The sequence below is a fragment of the Cebus imitator genome, unplaced genomic scaffold (assembly GCF_001604975.1).
Source record: "Cebus imitator isolate Cc_AM_T3 unplaced genomic scaffold, Cebus_imitator-1.0 Scaffold122, whole genome shotgun sequence".
Taxonomy (NCBI): Eukaryota; Metazoa; Chordata; class Mammalia; order Primates; family Cebidae; genus Cebus; species Cebus imitator.
Window position 1 is genome coordinate 2,834,760 of NW_016107437.1, and position 14,797 is coordinate 2,849,556.

The window sequence follows — 14,797 nt, forward strand, 5'->3', positions numbered from 1 at the left end:
CATCTCAAAAAAAAAAAAAAAAGAAAAAAGAAATATAGGAGAAAGCTCGTGAAAACAAATACGTGCCAAATATTAACAGAAAACTAGTTGAACTGGCGCACAGTCCAGCTATGCTGGTCTTGGTGGACACTTTTAAATGCAGCAGGAAGAAGTTACTTCATTTTCCATTCACTAATTGTTTTGCTACTTTATCAGACTTTTACTGAGCACTTTGGGCAGGTTTTTTTTTTTTTTTTAAAGCAGCTTCGTTGAGGTCTAATTTACATCCCATAAAAATATACTCCTTGTAAGTATACAATTAAGTGATTTTATTTTTTCTTTTGAGGCTGAGTTTCGCTCTTGTGGTCCAGATTGGAGGGTAATGGCATGATCTCAGCTCACTGCAACTTCTGCCTCCTGGGTTCAAGTGATTCTCCAGCCTCAGCCTCTGGAGTAGCTGGGATTACAGGAATTTTGTGTGTGCATGTGTGTGTTTTTTAATAAATTTATAGTTTTCAGTTTTCACAATTCAGTTTTTGAGCATCTGTTATCCCCCAAAATTCCCTTGTGTTAGTTAACAGTTAATTCCTACTTTCAACCCCAGCCTTAGACAACCACTAATTAATTGACTTTCTGTTTCTATAGCCAAATGTTCCTTGATTTATGATGGGGTTATGTCCTGATAATCCTATTGTAGAGTCAAAAAATTGTAAATTAAACCATGGTTATGTGGGAGACTGTCTGTATTTACCCTTCCTAGACATTTCATGGAATCATACAGTATGTGGTATTTGGGTCTGGCATAATATTTTCAAGGTTCTTCCATGTTGTAGCATGGATCAGTACCTTATTCCTTTTTTTAAGACTGAGTCTTGCTCTGTAGCGCAGGCTGGAGTGCAGTGGTGCGATCTTGGCTCACCACAATCTCTGCTAATTTTTATATTTTTAGTAGAAATGGGGTTTCCCCATCTTGGCCAGGCTGGTTCTGACCTTGGGTGATCTGCCTGCCTTGGCCTTCCAAAGTGCTGGGATTACAGGTGTGAGCCATCGTGGCTGGCCTGACGGGTACTTCTTCTTCTTTTTTTTTTTTTTTTTTGTGAGACGGAGTCTCGCTCTGTTGCCCAAGCTGGAGTGCAGTAATGTGATTTTGGCTCATTATAACCTATGCCCGCAGGGTTCAAGGAATTCTCCTGCATCAGCCTCCTGAGTAGCTGGAATTACAGGTGCCTGCCATCACATCCAACTGATTTTTGTGTTTTAAGTAGAGATGAGATTTCACCATGTTGGCCAGGCTGGTCTTGAACTCCTGGCCTCAAGTGATCTACCTACGTTTGCCCCTCAAAGTGCTGGGATTATAGGTGTGAGCCACTGTACCCTACCTCACTGGTGCTTTTTAAAAAATTAAAATAATCCTATTGTTAAGTGACCCACTTCTTTAAAATGATATTCCTAGTTCGTTACGTTGGAATGGAAGTTTGATGTGATAAAATGGCAAGGAGGCAGCTGACCTCCATAGTGAAGCCAGAGTGTCTATAGCAGAGAGCATTCTGGGAAACTGTAGAGACTAGGCTGAGAAAATAAGGAAGCCCCAGCCCTGTCAAGTGAGACCCTATGTCTACAAAANTACACTTATTTGCAAGCCTTTTATCATTACTGTCCATAACAGTATTAAAAAGTGTATCTTCCTGAAATAGAAGTGGGACAAGTTTAAAGTATTGAGGGCAATAATGCTAAATGTCATGAATCTTTCCAGGATTTAACCTAAGGAAACAATCAAGGATGACTATAAAGATTTCCCTACCAAGATATTCATTGCAGGACTGCATATAAAATAAGCCTTTAAAGGGGAAAATCAAAAGCATTCAGCAATAGACAAATTTAAAGAATATTGTGACATTTTACTATGAAGGCTATAGTTAATATTTATTAAATACAACACACTTTTAAAAATGCATTGTGGCTTGTGATAAGAACACTTAACATGAGATCTACTAAGTGTACAGTACAGTATTGTTAACTATAAGCATAATCTTATGCAGTAGATTTCTAGAACTTATTCATCATGCATGACTGAAATTGTATAACTTGAACTTTTGTAAGATATTTTCAATAACAAAAGAAGCCTCAACAATAAAACAGTGAGATATGATTTGTGAAATATAAAAATGCTTCTATATGGAAGGGAGCATACAGGTGGTCCTATGGATATGTATGGACATCTCCCTGCTTTTACACAGTCATGAACACTAACAACCTATTCTATTAGCCCAAAGGCTCAAAACACAGAATTTGAAACTTCTAATAGTCATACCTTGATTTTCAATACTTCATTCTCTTTGTTCATTTCTAAGAGCTGTAGGTCTTTTCCTTTGATCTTTTTCATAAGCAAATCCAAACTGCAACAAGAAGTATCCATTTCAGAATGAGAGCCCTGTTGAAGGTTTCCACAGCGCTGAAATGGACAAACATGAAAATCATAGACCTGACTATTTTTCCCTTTACAAACTTTGACAACAATAATGATCATTTAGTGTTACATATATCAAAGAGGCTTCAGGTCAGCATAAATAAACATCTTTTGAATCTCAAATATCAATGGGAAATTCTAGATGAAACATCTGACTTCTATATTTGCTCAAATTTGAACAGATTCTTTTTTTTTTTCAGTAGTTTTAACTGACCTGGATTCAAAAGACAAATTATATGAAATCTCCTGAGATGCATCTCCCACCAAAATGTACATCAGGTTTATAATCTTGAGTTCCCTGACTAGAGAGATCGTGTTGGTCACATTCTCTATAGCAACCAGGCATGGTGCGAAGTGCATGGGAGCTCACAGTTAGCAAAAGCAGGCAGCCCTGGAAATCAGACTATTGTTAACAGAGTGGTGAGCACTATAGTAAGAGGAAGCTCAGAATGAGGACATTCAGGAAGGCTTACTGGAGGAGGGAATACGCGAGCTAAGTCTTTTTTTTCTTTTGAGACTGAGTTTTGCTCTTGTTGCCCAGGCTGGAGTGCAATGGCACAATCTCAGCTCAGCAGCTTCCGCCTCCTGGATTCAAGCGATTTTCCTGCCTCAGCCTCCCAAGTAGCTGGGATTACAGGCATTTGTCACCACACCTAGCTAATTTTTGTACACACACACATATATATATGTATGTATATATATATATATTTTTTTCTTTTAGTGGAGACTGGGTTTCACCATGTTGGCCAGGCTGGTCTGGACTCCTGACCCCAGGTGATCCATCTGCCTGGCCTTCCACAGTGCTGGGATTACAAGTGTGGGCCACTGCACCTGGCCAAGAGCTGAGTCTTGAATGACCAGTAGATAGTGCTCAGATCCAAAGGGGAGGTGGAAAGGGGACATGGGGAGGGTGTTAAGTAGAATGGTCATTGGCAAGGAAGGCATCATAATGATCTAATTATAGGACTAGCATCCACCTGGGTATTCGTGCATGTTAGGTTAATTGTGACCTGTGTGCCTCTGTAACACAGTACTGATGATGTAACCCAAACCTTGAGGACTGGATTTGTGCAGTTCGCCTGCATTCCATTCCTCTTAGGGCCCTGGTTTTATCTAGGGCTGGCTGGGCAGTTACTGACTTGTGCATTGGAATCAAGCAGACTGATGGTGATTGTTGAATTGATTGCTGTATTTGCAAAAGATTATTTTAAAGATAGAGGCTTTGGTTAATTACAGAGAACTCTCAACACACTCCAGGTTTTTTGTTTTTTTTTTCTTTCTGTCTCTGAGACAGACAGCTGATCTGGGTCAGTGTTCCTGTGTCCCATGGTTTTGGTTTCTGTGGTATTTACAGAGTTTTGGTGATGTCCCAGCTTTCAGGAAGTCTTAAAATACGTGCCTGTGTGTACAGAGACTAGCATATGTACATCTATAATAATTAAGAGTGGTATCTGCTCAGCAAAGAGGCTTGTTTCAATGTGGGGGAGTATTGTGGAATCTCTGTTTCAAGGTTAATCATTCATTTACCTACCCACTGGAAAAACATTTGTGGGCACACACTATGTACCAGATACTGAGCTAGGTGTCAGGGATCCAGGAAGGATAATATAGAAGGTGAAAACCAAGCAGTGTTGTTAAAGGGAAGTATTAGATTTGTGATGGCTAATAGGCTTCCTTCTGTGGAGTGCCAGCTTTGGTCATTTGCCAGTGGTGGCCTACAATGCTGGGATTGATTAGTGATGTCTGTCATGGGCATAGAATACAGTGAAAAGGTAGGAATGCTGTTGATTGGCTGATGCTGTGTTAGGGTTGTCTGGTATAGACAGATGACAAGATTGAGTAAGGGAGCTAGAATAAAGGATGTTTGTTTTGGTGATATTGTGGATGGAGGAAAGTAAGTTGGATCAACTTTCGAGGATGGGGTTCAGGTACAGATGTCACTGCTTATTGTGCAGTTTTCAGGAGGTCATTTAAGTGTCCTTAGCCGCAGCTTCTTCAAGTGTAAAATAGAGATGATAATACTTGTCTCATCTATATCATAGTGTTGATGAGAGGAGTAAAATAATGGGTATGAAAATATTTTACTATCCACAGAGTGATAAACACCTGGAGTATTGTTGCCACGGGTGTCAGGATGGGTGGAGCACCAAATGCCCAAGGCCAGGCGAGGCTGAGCCGGATGGTGGTGGCCTCAGGGCCTTTGCACTGGGCCTGTCTGTCCAGCTTCCTGCCCTTGTCATGTCCAGCTTGTAACTCCAAGGCCACCTCCATTCAGCCCACAGAATCTAAGCCTGTCCCTGCCCCATCGCCACCTGCCACCTCCCACCTCATCCTGTCTTTTTTACTTCTAAGTTTTGATTAACTGAAATGGTCTGATTAACTTATTTGTGTACCTCCCTTTGCTAGAGTCATGCACATGAGTGAGGCAGAAACCTTGCCTATCTTGCACCCACCTTCATCTCCTCAGAGCCTAGAACAGTGCATGGCATGTGGGAGATGTTCCGAATTTCTGCATGTTTGTTGCATGAATGAGTGGAAAGGGCTCAGTAGTGTCCACAGACCCAATCAGGCAGAGAATCAGGAGCCCTGAGAAGATTGCTAAGAATCAAGTGTAGTTGCTGTGACCTCAACTCTTTGTTCCTGAATCTCTTATTTCTTTGGTTATTGAGAAACAAATTCAATTAAATGCACAGTAATTGTAACTTAATTGAAAATTCCATCAACTCACCATCTGAATTCACAATGTAATCTCTTACAACAGAATAAAAATCAAGAGTCAGAATTCATATGATTGTTATTTTTAGAGCATGTAATCTCTTATAACAGAATAAAGAATGAGAATCAGAATTTACATATATATATGCTTTAGAGCATGTAACAGGCCATGAAATCACACAGTGTTTCCAATTTGGCAGCCTGGTGAATTCAGTCTCCAAAAACATAATCTTGTTCTGAACTACATGTAATATGAATTAGAGTTAAAACTTGTGAATTGGATGCAATTAACATCCAACTGCTCCCCACATGGAACTGACTGGTTTTTAACTTGTTGTGTTGTCCCCCCCACTGCACCCCCAACAGCTGGCACCAGTCCCTATTCCCTTGTTCCTTGTGAATTGTTACTGTGTCAGTCTGATGTATATGGGTAGACTGTGCTGGACTTCCTGAGTTCTGTGAAATGAACATCAACACGGGAGGTGTGTGGAGTGTTGCAGGTTAGTTACCCAGCCTGCAAATCCAGGTGTCTCCTGTCTGCCTTCACAAGGAAGTTTACACCTGGCAGCTTACTCACTCCCTGGAGATGCTGGGGCCGCCCTAGTTGGTACTCCCTTTTCTGGGGGTGACTGATGAGTCATTGGTTCTCTCCCAGGGTCACCTGTCTGTGTGCCCAGTTTGAAGCCGTCCTACAGCATGGCTTGAAGAGGAGTCGAGGATTGGCACTCACAGCAGCAGCGATCAAGCAGGCAGCGGGCTTTGCCAGCAAAACCGAAACAGGTACTGCTCTGCCTGGCCATAGCTTGGAGGAGCTTGTGTTCCTTCTGCTCTCTCTTTTTCTTTTTTGTTTATTTTTTAATAGTGGGTGAGGAAGTCATCGCGTGGGACTTGGTGGTGGTATGTGTGCACACAGAAATCCATGTCTTAATTGTAGTCAAAACGTTATGGTGTTGTCTGGCATCTGAATTTAAATGAAGTCATCTTTTGTGCAGAATTCTCAGAGCCACATGGTACAGTCTCTTCTGGGTTCAGGGACCTGCAGCGCTCTGGTTTATTTCGCCAGTGTGGCGTGCCAGTTGCTGGGAAATTAATAATCTGTTTTAATTTGATGCCTGAGGATAGCATGGCATTTCATAATTAAATGTCTTCAACACCAGCAACAGAGACCCCAGAGATTCTGTTATCATCCAATTTAGTGTTGGAAAAACATTTCCATGTGAATGACAGGCACATGCTAAATAATAACTATTAACACTTAGTACTTAGTGCAAGCCTTGCACTTTGATATAAATTAACTCATTCAGTTCTTCGATAGCTCTGTGAGTAGTAGGGACCTTTATTATCGCCACTGTACAGGTGAGGAAACTGTTCATGGTGATCTGCTTTGGAGCTGAACCCTGAAGTGGATCATATCATATAACAAATGTCTTGTGGTCTCCTCCTCCCCTGAGCTTTCAGTTCGAGCCCTGCCCATGGCTGCTGCTGGGAATCCTGGAATCTTTCTTATCACCTTGATATATCAGTGTCATTGCTGAGTAAAATGTGCTGTCTTCAGCTGGTTCCCCTTTCACAGCCAAAAGTTGGACCTTGTTGCATTTAGTGGCAGTGGTGGAAATTCTGTGCTCACAGAATCTTAGTCTTTCCCTCTCCCTCCTGTTGCTGTATTATGCTTCCTTTTTTCTCAGCCCTTCAACAGCTCTATTTATTTATTTTTATTTATTTAGGGTTGGGGTCTTGCTTTGTTGCCCAGGCTGGAGCGCAGTGGTATGATCATGGCTCACTGAAGCCTGGAACTCCTAGGCTCAAGTGATCCCCTTGCTGAGCCTCTGAAGTAGCTGGGACTGCAGGCTTGCACCACCATGACTGGCTGGTTTTTAAACTTTTTTAGAGATGGGGATCTAATTCTGATGGCCAGGCCGATCTCAAACTCCTGGACTCAAGTGATCTTCCACCTCAGCCTGCCAACTAGCTGGGATTACAGATGTCAGGCACCGTGCCTGGGTCCAACATATCTTTTTTTCTTCTTTTATTGAGACGAAGTCTCGCCTTCTTGCCAGGCTGGAGTGCAGTGGCACAATCTTGGCTTACTGCACCCTCTGCCTCCTGGGTCAAGGAATACTCTTCCTCAGCCTCCCGAGTAGCTGGGATTACAGGTGTGCGCCACCATGCCCGGCTAATTTTTGTAGTTTTAGTAGAGATGGGGTTTTGCCACGTTGACCAGGCTGGTCTTGAACTCCTGACCTGTGATCCGCCCACCTTGGTCTCCCAAAGTGCTGAGATTACAGGTGTGAGCCATTGTGCCCGCCTTTGGTACATGTGATATTTTGATACATGCATAGAATGTGTAATGACTTCAACAGATCTTTGTTTTTTTTTTCTCTCGCTTTGGGCAGTCTCCTGGGGCTTGAGTAGGCTCAGAGAGGCTCCTAGATCTTTGATTCTTTTTTATTTCACCAGTTACTCATTTTCAGAAATGAATCAAAGCATAGTCTGAAAGAATCGGACTGCCCAAAGAAAGAAAAAAAGAGGCAAAGATCTGTTGAAGTCATTACGCATTCTGTGCATGTATCAAAATATCACACGTATCACATAAATATGTACAAATATTACCTACCAGTAAGATAATGCGAGCACGGTGGCTCACATTTAGAATTGCTTGAACCCAGGAGGCAGAGGTTGCGGTGAGTTGAGATCGCGCTACTGCACTCCAGCCTGGGCGACAGAATGAGACTGAGTCTCAAAAAAAAATTACAAGGTGATTGGTGCTGTTCAGAATATACCAGAGACACAGTTACCGTTGCTGAGCTGCCTGTAAAATTTAAGTTGTAACCTTCCCTGTCTGTTCAGCAGCCTTGGGCACTGAGGATCTTCTGACTTTGAAACACTGCCTTCCCCTGCTTTCTGTGATGCCATAGCCTCCTGTCACGCTTTCTTCTTTTCTGATCCTTCTTGGCATATCACTTCTGTACCCTCAAATATTATTCATCCTTGGATTCATTGTTGGCTCTTGTTTCTACACATATTGTTTGGATTCATTGGTGAAGTTGCTATGTATGTGCCTTTTATTCTTAGACCCGCAGCCCAGATCCCTTCCTTGAACTCTGTCTCTTGAATGTCTATTTGGTTGTAAAGCATGGGCTCGTCAGTCTCCAAGACTGAATTCTGATCTTCATCCATCTGTGTTCCTGTGTTTCTTGCTTAGTAAATGGCTCTGCCCTTTACCCAGGCCTTCTGGACTGCTCTTGGGCTTCCTCCTGGCCTTCTCCTGCTTTTCTGCTCCTAAACCAGCCCTGCACATCACTGTTTTCTGTCTCTCACATGGGTCCCTGAGCTATTTGCAGCTTCTCTGTCCTCAGTGAGTTCTCTTCTTTCTCTCTGAGTTGTGTTTTTCTGATTTCAGTCTTGATCAGCTCTAAGCCACTTTGTGCATCATGGGGTGGTCTTCTTTAATGACCCTCCCACTCCCTGACTTATTCCGCATACCCCCACTGACTTAAAGCTCTTCCATGGGCTCTTGTAGAGTTGGGACAAAGCATCCAGTTCTTGACGTGGCTTCTAGGGCTCTCTCCCTGACTGACTTTGCCTGTCTCTGTTCTACCTCGTATTCTGTACTGTACACCAGGGCTGACAGGCAGTGGCAGGTAAAACATCACCACTCTTACATCCAGTTGGCATAGAAATGATGGCCTGAGGCCCACAAGCTCCCTTCCTGCCATGCCCCTGCCTTGGGACTCTTGGGACCTCTCCACAATTCAGCAACTAAAGCACTAATGGCAGTTCTTGTGTGGGGCAGGGCCTTCAGCGCCACTGCCTGTGACTTGCTTGGTGCCTCTCACTAGTTTAGATAATTCAGTCCTGTATTTGTTTCTATTTTTATTTTTTTTTTAGACCGCATCTTGCTCTGTCACCCAGGCTGGATTGCAGTGGCGCGACCTTGGCTCATTGCAGCCTCTGCCTTCTGGGTTCAAGCAATTCTTGTGCTTCAGTCTCCCAAGTAGCTAGGACTACAGGCATGTACCACCATGCCTCCTAATTTTTGTATTTTTAGTAGAGATGGGGTTTCCCCATGTTGACCAGGCTGGTCTTGAACTCCTGACCTCAAGTGATCTGACTGCCTCAGACTCCCAAAGTGCTGGGATTACAGGCATGAGCCACTGTGCCCAGACCAATCCTGTATTTTGAACAGCCCTCCTGGTTTCTACTGTCTTGAAACTTCAAGTCTGGGAGTTCTTCCCTTCCATTACCCTCCTTCCTTCCCCAACTCTAACCTAAGCTCCTACTGGCCAAATTTCTATTCTCTCTTAAAAAAAAATACGGTAAAATCTACATAATGATATTTCCGATTTTAGCCATTTGAGGTGTACAGTTCAGTGTAAGTGTACTTAACGTACATTCACATTGTTGTACAATAGTCATTACCATCATTCATCTCAGAACCTTTCCATTTTTACAAACCGAAACGGTATACTTATTAAATACTAACACTCACTTTCCCAGACCCCCGCCTCTGACAGCCAACATTCTACTTTCTGCCTTAGTGCATTCTACTTTGGGTTCCTTGTGTAAATGGAATCATGCAATATTTGTTATTTTGTGTCTGGCTTCATTTAGCATAACATCTTCAAGGATCATCCATGTTGTAATATGTGTCAGAATTTCCTTCTTTTTAAAGGCTGAATAATATTTTTGAGGGTACGGAGAGCCCATACTTTGTTTATTCCCATGACAGTTGGGTGTCTTCTATTTATGGGCATCTTCCATTTATGGGCTATTGTGAATGGTACTGCTGTGAATATGGAGCTACAAATATTTGTTTTTTCCACTTTTAGTTCTTTTGGGGCATACACCCAGAAGGAGAATCCTGGATCATATGGTAATTTCATGTTTAATTTTTTAGGAATCATCAGACGGTTTTCCATAATGGGTATACCATGTTACATTCCCATTAGCAATGCACAAGAGGTCCAATTTCTCCACATCCTTGCCAAACCCATAGCCTTGCCAATGCTGGTATTTATTTATTTATTTAAGACAGAGTCTTAATAAATAAATATTAACTCTTTCACCAGGCTATAGCACGATCGTGGCTCACTGCAACCTCCATGTCCTGGATTCAAGTGATTCCCCTGTCTCAGCCTCCTGAGTAGCTGGGACTAAAGGCATGCGCCACCACGCCCGGCTAATTTTTTGTGTTTTAGTAGAGATATGGAGTTTCACCATGGCCAGGATGGTGTTGATCTCCTGACCTCATGATCCGCCCGTCTCAGCCTCCCAAAGTGCTGGGATTACAGGTGTGAGCCACTGCATCCAGCCTGATTTTTTATTTATTTTAATTAATTTATTTTTTTGGGACGGAGTCTCACTCTGTTGCCCAGGCTGGAGTGTAGTGGTGCGATCTTGGCTCACTGCAGCCTCCGCCTCCTGAGTTCAAGTGATTCTCCTGCCTTAGCTTCCTGAGTAGCTGGAATTTCAGGCATGCGTCACTGTGCCTGGCTAATTTTTGTATTTTTAGTGGAGAGAAGTTTTTACCATGTTGGCCAGGCTGGTTGTGAACTCCTGGCCTCAAGTGATCTGCCTGCCTTGGCCTCCCAAAGTTCTGGGTGTCCAGGCGTGAGCCACTGCACTCGGCCTATGCTGGTTTTTTAAATTAGAGAAGAGGTATGGAGCTTTAATTGTATACATGGTAAGAACCAGAGAGTGATTACCACCCCTCTTTTTTCATATATATGTGTATAATAATAATTATTTTTTATAGGGACAGAGTCTTCCTATCTTGCCCAGGCTGGTCTCAAACTCCTTGCCCTAGGTGATCCTCCCACCTTTGCCTCCCAAAATGCTGGGATTACAAGCCTGAGCCACTGTGTCTGGCTTCCTCTTTTATGTTTTCATAATTGCCATCCTAATGCATGTGGTATCTCATATGGTTTTGTTCTCTTCTCTCTTGAAGTTTCAGAATTGTTTTAAAAAGCCGCTCATGAGCACCCTATGTGGTTCAGCTGGGACTGTGCCCCTCTTATAGTCCTGACTTCTTCCATCAAACCTATGTATGGCACTACCTGTCTGCTTTTTCCTTTTTTTTTTCTTTTTTTTTTGAAACAGAGTCTCGCTCTCTCCCAGGCTGGAGTGCAGTGGTGCGATCTTGGCTCACTGCAACCTCCAACTCCCAGGTTTAGCAATTTTCCTGCCTCAGCCTCCTGAGTAGCTGGGATTACAGGCGTGTGCCACCATGCCTAGCTAGTTTGTATATTTTAGTAGAGACAGGGTTTCATCTTGTTGACCAAGCTGGTCTGAAACAACTGACCTCAGGTGATCCGCCTGCCTTGGCCTCCTGAAGTGCTGAGAGGACAGGTATGAGCTACTGCACCTGGCCACACTACCTGTTTTCTTACTGTTTCTCTCTTTTGAAGGTAGTGAGCAACTGGGTCTAACCTCACTCATCCGTGTAGCTCCAGTGTCTTGCAAGGCACCTGGCCCCCTGCATAGTAGAGGCCACCAAAGGACTGCATTCAAAATAATCACTCAAGGATCCTGACTTTAGGGCACACTGCTCATTTTCCCATGAAGTGGATCCCCTACCCTCAGCGGTCTGTACGCATCTTCACAGTCAGTGGGAAGCAGGGGGTGGTAATATACCCACAACTGTAAAATGAGAGAGACTGACTTCCTTGATCCTCAGTGGGGATTTTTGAAAACGGTTGATTGCACTCAAAGCAGACTTTGTATTTTGCTTCATTGGGTCACCTTGGGTAACAATTTCATTTCTGTAGAAAAATTAATTTTGTAGGAAGCTGATGTGCCAGGGGAGCCCTGGGTCCATCCTTTTGTTGGTGAGGGGAAGTCTAGTTCCTCACCCTCCCATCCCTGCTTTCGGTTCCCTGTTGGTGTTTTTCTTTTGTATTCATGAACGTGCAAATCAGCTGCTTTTGGTGAGGGAAGCCTTGGAAGGATGTCTGCTAAAGATGCAGAGAAAATGCTGAACTCCACTGAGGTGAAAAAAGTGGTTGACAACTGGCAGAAAGAAACTGGCCCTAGGGAGGAAGTCAGAAGCCAGCGTGCTGTGCCTCTTGGTCTCTGTGTTAACTCCTGGGTCGCTGGATCATGGGGCTGTCCACAGGGTCCCTTGGGCGTAGGCCCTCAATGCCCAGGGTGGCAGGGACTTAGGCAAGTGTCTCTTTACTGAGGGGTATGAACGTGTCCCAGCATGTTAAGATCTGGTGGAGCTGGACTGATACTTTCTGGGCAAATGCGATTTCTGCTTGTTTCAAAGGTGTTTAATCCTGATATCTTATAAATTAAGATTTAGGCCTGTAATGCCAGTGCTTTGAGAGGCTGAGGTGGGTGGATAACTAGAGGCCTGGAGCTCGAGATCAGCCTGGCCAACATGGTAAAACCCTGTTTCCATTAAAAATATAAAAATCAGCTGGTGGTGGTGGTAGACATTTATAATTTCAGCTACTTGAGAGGCTGAGGCAGGAGAATTGCTTGAACCCGGGAGGCGGAAGTTGCAGTCAGTTAGGATCACGCCCTGGCACTCTGGCCTGGGTGACAGAGTGACTCTATCTCAAAAAAAAAAAAAAAAAAAAAAAAAGACTTGGCCAGGCACAGTGGCTCATGCCCATAATCCCAGCACTTTGGGAGGTCGAAGTGAGCTGGTCACCTGATGTCAGGAGTTTGAGAGCAGCCTGACCAACATGGTGAAACCCCATCTCTACTAAAAATAAAAAAAATTAGCTGGTCATGGTGGTGGCGTGCCTGTAATCCCAGCTACTCGGGTGGCTGAGACTGGAGAATTGTTTGAACCCAGGAGGCAGAGGTTGCAGTGTGTAGAGGTCGCGCCACCACACTCCAGCCTGGGCAACAAGAGCGAAACTCCATCTCAAAAGAGACTGAGTGAGGCCTCTGAGTTGTCAGTTTTTAGATCACAGTTATCTAGGCTGTGAGCTCTGAGCTCCATGGGTCCTTTGCGCTCCTGTCGGAATATAAATGACTCTTCAGATTATGATGGCGTATGCCCCTAAAAGGAAGTAAGACACAAGTTTTAGAAGTACTTCTTAGAAATTACCCACTTTTTTTTTTTTAAAGAGACAGGGTCTTGCTCTGTTGCCAGGCTAGAGAGGAGTGGTGGAATCATGGCTCTCTGCAGCCTTGAACTAATGGGCTCGTGCGATCCTCCCACTTCAGCCTCTTGAGTAGCTGGGACTACACGTTGCACGCCACCATGCCTGGCTAATTTATTTCCCACTGTTTAATAAAGGAGGTGCTGTGCTGTACACTCATGTAGAATGGTATTATGCTGAGCTCTGGTTCCGGAAGGCAGTCTTGTGGCTAGTTGGAAGATGGCCAAGTGACAGAGCGCAGCCCCTTGTTGGAACTCTGCTCTGCCAATCCGTTTGTGCCTTGTAGTCAGGCTTGTTCAGTTTGGGGTGTGACAGATTTGGGAGCACCTGTATTCACCGAGTTCTCAGGCTGGCACATGAGTGAACTTGGTATACCTTTGTTCCTGGCATGGCTGATACCATGTGTGGCTGATTCTGTTAGATTCCGCCCTTAGCTTCATCTCTCTGTCTTTTTTGGCTTTTATAGAACCTAGATTTTGCTCGAGGCTGTGGTATGTCCTCTTTTATCTTGGTGAGGGATCCTGAAGGATTAAGCCAGTTTTGAGTTTTGTTTTCTGCTCCCTTGTGATTTTCCGGGCTTACTTGTTCTTTCCTGTTAATAGGGGCGATAGATCTGGCTTCATCCAGTTTCCTTTCTTCATGCTCAATTGTGAATGAGATGCCCAGAGTTATGACAGTCCTCTGGGACAGTGAGGTCAAAAGGTTGGACATGCTGGCCTGACACAGCGTTTGTATCTCTGGCCTACCGCCAGACTAACCCAGCTTCATGGCGTTGGATTTTCTTTGTGTGTGAGTTTTGGTTTTGTTTTGATTTGTTTTTAGAAACAAGGCCTTGCTCTGCGACCCAGGCTGGGGCGCAGTGGTACAATCATAGTTCATTCCAGCCTCAAGCTCCTGGTCTCCAGTGATTCCTCTGCCTCAGCCTCCCAAGTAGCTGAGACCACAGTTGTGTGCTGTCATACCCAGCTCCTTGTAGCTGGGTTTTCTGTTTCCTTTTTTAGAGCTGGGGTTTTACTGTGGTACCCAGGCTGGTCTGGGGTTTTCTGTTTTTTTTGGTTGTTGTTATTGCTGTTGAGCAGTGCTTTGTTTGTTTTGGGGCACTGTTGTCACACTGATGAGAAGCCCCTCACCCGCCATGGCTGTGGAGCACAGGTGTTGCTTAGTGCCTGGTGTGTTCTTGGTTTTCTATATTTGATTGTCAGATGACTGAAGAGCATACCCTGTCTCACTGCATTAGTTCCTGTGGTTGCAAATGATAGAAAATCCTTTAGACTGATTTAAGAGGGAAAAAAAGCCTGGACACGGTGGCTCATGCCTATAATCCCAGCACTTTGAGAATCCGAAGGAGGCAGATCACCTGAAGTTGGGAGTTAGAGACCAGGCTGACCAGCCTGGAGAAACCCCATCTCTACTAAAAATACAAAATTGGCTGGGCATGATGGCGTGTGCCTGTAATCCCAGCTACTTGGGAGGCTGAAGCAGGAGAATCGCTTGAACCCAGGAGGCAGAGGTTGTGAAG

The 14,797-nt window shown here is 44.0% G+C and overlaps 1 protein-coding gene across 5 annotated transcripts in view; it reads left to right on the forward strand.

The window, feature by feature from the left end:
* Window positions 1-14,797, forward strand: part of SNX29 (sorting nexin 29) — a 589,908-nt gene that overhangs the window by 48,631 nt on the left and 526,480 nt on the right. For 4 of the 5 annotated variants that reach the window (XM_017540017.2, XM_037742524.1, XM_017540015.2 and 1 more), the window contains exon 4: window positions 5,817-5,941. In XM_017540017.2, the coding sequence (XP_017395506.1) occupies window positions 5,817-5,941 (125 nt within the window). Of the gene's footprint in view, window positions 1-5,813; window positions 5,942-14,797 lie in introns of those variants that run through there. The other variant, XM_037742526.1, reaches the window with a different exon arrangement.